Source organism: Mytilus galloprovincialis, chromosome 4, assembly GCF_965363235.1.
Source record: "Mytilus galloprovincialis chromosome 4, xbMytGall1.hap1.1, whole genome shotgun sequence".
Classification (NCBI taxonomy): Eukaryota; Metazoa; Mollusca; class Bivalvia; order Mytilida; family Mytilidae; genus Mytilus; species Mytilus galloprovincialis.
In genome coordinates this window covers 86104056-86110500 of record NC_134841.1, presented here as the reverse complement: position 1 = coordinate 86110500, position 6445 = coordinate 86104056, and the positions used below count along the sequence as shown (strand labels likewise).

General features: G+C 32.5%; 1 protein-coding gene across 1 annotated transcript in view; it reads right to left on the bottom strand.

Annotated features, from left to right (window-relative positions):
• The window catches only part of LOC143073772 (von Willebrand factor A domain-containing protein 5A-like), a 37411-nt gene continuing 30966 nt past the window's right edge, over positions 1–6445 (bottom strand). The window contains exons 13-17 of the mRNA XM_076249527.1: positions 6290–6343; positions 4967–5056; positions 4664–4731; positions 1820–1955; positions 1–339 (exon numbers count right to left, since the gene is read on the bottom strand). Coding sequence (XP_076105642.1) covers positions 139–339; positions 1820–1955; positions 4664–4731; positions 4967–5056; positions 6290–6343 — 549 coding nt within the window. The 3' untranslated portion in view covers positions 1–138. The remainder of the gene's footprint in view (positions 340–1819; positions 1956–4663; positions 4732–4966; positions 5057–6289; positions 6344–6445) is intronic.

The following is a 6445-nucleotide window of genomic DNA, read 5'->3' as shown; positions in this document are numbered from 1 at the left end:
TTAAATGCTGTAACTTTAATATAACAACAATTCATAACATTTAATACAACTATTGCCGAACAGACAGCAGCTTCAGTGTCGCACATTCCTTATTTAGGATCATGGATCTTCGACTGAATTAAAATTTTCGGATAACTATCACAAAGTATGATTCTGTAGAGACTTTATCACATCAGAATCTCTAGCCTCTTGTAAAAGTTCGTTCTCAGATTTGCCTTCTGTGTCTTGTGACTGTATCCATGTTTTAGCCTTGTTAATAATAAGTTCCCATTCTTGCTGTCGGGCATAATATGTTTTCTCTACATAAGTAATAACCAGGGCTGTACACCAAATATCACGCTGAAATAATAAATAAGTTGCTACGTAAGACTACTCTATAGTTTATGTAAGGAGATTGCTGCTGCTGCTGCTGCTGAAAAAAGAAAAAGAACAGACGAACAACAGTTTACAGAAAATTAAAAATTGGAAACACGAACCCCACAAAAAGGGTTAAAATCGAAAGATTTAGAAGAGTTTGCACTTCCTGTTCTATACTACTGGGTCATGTTGTATTAATCACGGCGAGTACATTTCCGATGATAAGTCTCAAATATTAATGTTGATATCCTAAACATAAGCTACGACAAGTGAAACATACCCAAGGTCATCTGGTACGCAAATTCCAATACAGTCAACCAAATCAGAATGACATTCTCCGTTAATTTTCGAAAACTTAACTACAATTTTACTATTAAGTGCTTTTGATTCAATAGCTTGATTTTAGATCAGGCGAGCGACCTCCCATTAACTAAGTCAAGATATGGAATACCAGCAAGCCATATAAACTGGGGTTATACACCATAATGGTACTAAGATATATTTCTTAACATTAGTTTAGATTTCTCTTTCCATTTCAAAGTTGTTTCATCTATCAGTTTGTATGGCTATGGTCTTGGTTTTCAAACTGATTAACGATAAACTCATTGTTACTAGCGGACGAAGGTTCATTTTAGGCAAAATAAGGCCTTGAATTTCAACTTTATCATAAAAAATTTTAGAAGGGGCATGAAATAGTTCTTAAATGAATCTATTTCAAAAACCTTACTACTATGTTAAACAAATCTCTCCATAAGAGTTCATTTTAAGTTTCAAAATCAGCACATTTTGGATTTATTGAAAAATTACGATGATTTTGTGCAATTTTCGATCACCAAAGCTCGACGAAACTCTTCGCCGCTACCTACAAATTTTTTTGTAACCAAAAGTTGCCAATGATAATATTGAATCTCTAGACACAAACACTTTCTGGATCACGGGTGTCGGTCAAAGGTAATTATGGTAAAAAATGTTAAGAATTGTGGAAATTTTTAACAAAACTGACGTTACAACACAAATTCGTCGTTTTTAATGACATATGCCAAAAAGAAGTTATTTTGTATCAATAGTATTTTTTTCTGATAATAAAAACCCATCAAAATCCAGGGGCCAATTTTAACCCTTCTTGAACTTACTCCTTTAGAAAATTGATTTAAACTGGATATGATAAAAAATAATAACTAAAGAAAACAAATCAGTAGTTGTTAACTTATCAATAAATATGATTTAGGACCACAACACGTATAATGGTAATCATGCGAGAATCCACAACGGGTCACAAAAATCAAGTATTAATTATTTGGTTTTACTTGTGCTATTTCAATCATCTTTTGTACGCCATTATCCTTTTTCTTATTATTTCTTGGGCTTCTCAGACTTTTCCAATGGTTGATTAATACAGAAAAGCAACCCAAACCCCGCAAATCAATACAGTACGTTTTTGTATTTTTAATGGAAAAGTTACCTTGTACTTGACTTTCAGATGGTTTTCTTTAGTTTGCAGAATTTTCGAAAGGTCTGCTGTAGGAGACCATGAACCATCAAAATTCTGTAGAGACACAATTTGCACCAGGGTATCCTCTGTTGTTAAAGAAGGCCGCCTTTATAATGTAATAAATATAATTCTGTCTAAATAACAGTTGATTATCATGTAGTTAATATCACGAAAGGATCCAAAGCAATTAAAATTATCATTCATAATTTGATTCGCGTGTCTTTCTCATGTTTTGTTTTAAAAAGATATGTTTTACTATACAAATGACCTTTTTCAATTCATTTCTGTGTTGTTTTTAATATTATTATTTTTTGTCACTTTTAGCTTCCTCTTTATTGAATTATCATTGAATGTTGGTTTTTTTCGTGAAAAACAAGGTGGGCCCTACTGGTGGAACCAGGATTCCTTACCCTTACAGAATACTCGAGTTCGACGCGAGTTTTTGTTGGTGGTCGTGTTCCAGAAAAGAGCAGCTTAGGATACAGGAAATCAATAAAGTGTTGTTTAAATTTTTCTGAATCTTTGTACTATGGACTTTTGTGGGCATTTTAATTCTTTTTCTTTTGGCCATGGTGTTGTCCGTTTGTCTTAAAAAAAACAACTTTTGATAGTCCGCTTGGAATCAGCTCCCGTTTTGTATTATCGTCCTACGCATACTAACTTGATAATTGCAGGAATATCGAAAAGCAACAAACGTGGCGAAAAATGCTCATAAAATAATGATGCGCTGAGACAACAGAGATAGAATATACATTTTAAAATGTATACAAAAATTCATATCTAAGCTTAGCCTTATTTTAAAAATGTTATTGTTTTTGATAAAAAGGAGGCATATAGATATCTGTGCACTATGTTCATTCAGTGGACAATGCGTTGATCTTGCTTATATAATTGATTTGAAATATCAGCACAAAAGAAAAATACAGTAGCAAAATAAAAATGGTATAGATCCCCCCTTCTTTTTTGAGTTTTTAAGTGAGTTGTAAATGCCATAAAGTGATTGGTTGCCAGAAATATATCAACGAACATAGAATCAAATATTAACATCCATACTCGTATCTTCCCCATTACGAGTGTGTGTATTTTCCTATTATTGAGAAGCAATAATCCAGTGTGTGTGTATTTTCCTATTATTGAGAAGCATTAATCCAGTGTGTGTGTATTTTCCTATTATTAGCTATAAAACAGTGTGTCAAATTCCTGACTTGGTACAGGCATTTTCTTATGTAGAAAATGGTGGATTAAACCTTGTTTTATAGCTAGCTAAACCTCTCACTTGTATGACAATCGCGTAAAATTATTTTATATTGACAACGATGTGTGAAGTCGCAATGAATTCCATTATGTTGAGAACAATGTGTGAGCAAAACAAACAGACATAATAGGTAAAAACGTCAAAAATTGGGGTACAGCCTTCAGCATTGTAATATAATCTTAATCACTATAAAAACAAATAAGTGTTTCAACAAAGAAACACACAATGACATATAGACATACAAGTACATAAGCAAAAATGAAAGACAAGAATTCAAAAAATGCCAATAGCACAATGACGGAATGTATAAGTACCGAGCCACGTCATAAGTATAAAATTTAAAAATAAATAGACTAGACAGTAAAGGTTAAAAATATACAAGGACAAACAAAGGGAGCTTTAACACGTAATTAAGATGATAAACAACGTCAGTACCAAGAATCTATAGATGAAGACCATCATGTATTATTTATGAAGTTGATATGGAATATTTATCAACAAGGTCTTGCTATCTTCCAATTAACTTTTTGGGAAACAGGACGAGAGGTCCTTCGACATAATCTTGGCTCATCAACTTTCTGCTCAGACACTGGTGACGTTTTATAAAGTCTGTGTAGCAGTTGCAAGCTCTTTAATACCGAATGAGTTGGGAAATGTATATCCAATTGGTATATTGCTGCTATAAGGTTGGGAACATTTATAATTTCAAAATTAAAATCGTCTCGCTTGTCATTACTTCTGGTATTGATATGACCGCTTATGTCAAATTCAAGGTACATGTCTAAAAATGAGGCGAAGGAAGCCGTATCTGTTGTTTCTTTTATTTCTAGCTCTGGAGGATATATTAATGGAACCCAATCAGAAAAGTTTGGATTATTAATGGAAAGAACATAATCATATCTGAATGAGATATCAAATAATCGAGCTTTTTGATTTTCTTGTATTTGACATGTGTTTGAAGGAACTCCGACTCATATGAAAATAAGAAGAGGTCGGTAAGGGGAGGCGCACAGTTCGTTACCATAGGAATGCCGACAACTTGCTGAAAAAGTCTATCTCAAAATTTAACAAATGTGCCAATGAGAAACTTCAGCATACTGATCACTTGTTCCTTTGTGTAGCATGTTTTACCTTTATGTTCATTATTAATAAAATATGCAAAAAATGAACAAAAATTGTTCACTTCTTATAAACTTTTGAGTTGTTTTGCATTTCTGTTTCTTTTAAACTAAGAAACTTTCATCTCTTTTAGAGAGAGAGAAAAATCAATGGACGTTTTTAAGTTTGTTTGAAATTGAATTGTCCTGTAGTTTTAATTTTGATTAAGACTTATCCTGTTTCAAAGTCATTGCGTCTTTTTAACAATATAGAGCAATGCAATGATTTCCTGTTCAGAGTTAACTACTAGTTCGTGTTATAATGTTTCAGTTCTAATATTTCAACATCTATTAACAAATGTACAAAACGGAAAGAATAAACTATGGAAGTTAATACATATTAAAACAGCACTGCTTAAAAACATGAATTAATTTTGTGTTTTAAGAAATTAATTCACTTACTGAAAATTCAGGCAGTTACAAGAACATAACCTTGAAAAATTAAATGGAGTTCTACGTTGCCTTTTTTCCTGAAAAAAATAATTTCAAATATAAAAAATTCAAATATTGTCGAAATGCACATCTGGTGCAGTAGAAATGGTACCATTCATGTTATTCAAACATGCTTTGCACTTTCAATCAACAAACTACAGATAACATTAAAACGTATTTCACATTTATTGAAAACCTACTATAGAAAACACTGTGTTTTCTTATAAATTGTTGCATTATTAACACAGGAAAAATTAAATGTAATGTACTTACACAATGATGTTTAAATTTTGGAGAAGAAGTATATCCTTTTACCGTTCGCTCTTCCTCTTCGATTTCTGCTTTAAATATATTTTGCTTCTTCTGAATCAGAGACAGACATACAATGATTATACACTAGTATATCTTCCACAATAATTCATTTACTAAACAAACCAATTTACATCTGCTTTTATGAAGTATTATTTAAGTTGTCGATGTAAATTGAGGAGAAAGTTGTTAACCGATGTTCAAATCTCTTTAATCGATTAAGAAGAGACAAATCAAGGTTAGCTAGCTATAAAACCAGGTTTAATCCACCATTTTCTACATAAGAAAATGCCTGTAATAAGTCTGGAATATGATATTTGTTATCCATTCGTTTGATGTGTTTGAGCTTTTGATTTTGCATTTGCTTAAGGACATTCCGTTTAGAATTTTCCTCGGAGTTCGGTATTTTTGTTATTTTACTTATTACAACCAAAAATCATGAATTGCCTCAACTCCAAAAAGGAGCAAGACAGATTGTGTCGACATGGTAAGTGTCACCCGTCATCAAAATCCACACTCAGTCAAAAGGTCACAATCGGGAATAGGACTGGTATATAAAGATCTAAGACCACGATTGACTTGGGACGCCAACAAACCAGCAGTCAATCAATTCATGGTGGTGACCGTAAAACTTATGTAATGTCGATTTCAGTCGTTCTTCCTTATAACGAAGAGGCATTCCCATGTAAACAATGTCTGTACAATGTGAACATGTAAGAGTGTAATGTGCACAGCTAGTGCCCATAGGAATACCGGCTGTCTGCTGTCACTAAACGCAACAAATATGTTATCGACCAAACATGCCAGCATTCTAAGGATATCATTTTCGGTGTATTTGTTTGTGGGAATCGATGTTTTTTTTTTCCAAATGTAAGATTTGTCACGACAAACAAACAAAAATAAGCACGGAGAATAGTAGTGTAAACCGTTAAAAAAGCAATGGTTTTGATCATTTCTGCAAAGTTTCTTAAGGCATGTGAAGAGATCATAAAAATTGTTGACCTTTTCTCTTAAATGTCGTGCATGGTTTTATTTCTGCTCAGCATAACATTATCCCAGGAAACAATTGATTTCACACGTGCCTTAGTACAAACATTCCGACATTTCTTAGTCTCTTTCCGTCTTAATTGACAAATTCGGAATAGAACTGACCATTTCATGAATATTTCCATTATTACCAATTTTAACGGATCGTTTTTTTTTCAAAAATATTTTAACGAACTTTAATAAGAACAGGTTAAATGTTATTTGTAAATATCAACCATTCTGTTTAAAATTACCACTTACGGATTTCTTCAGTTTCAATCGTGTGCCATATCTACTGTTATATGTTGAAGATGTCTGTTAAAAATGATGAATTATTGATGATTATATATCGTTACCTGTTTTTTTGCAAAAAAACGTGTTTCTGTACGAAATAAAGGCAACAGTAGTATACCGATG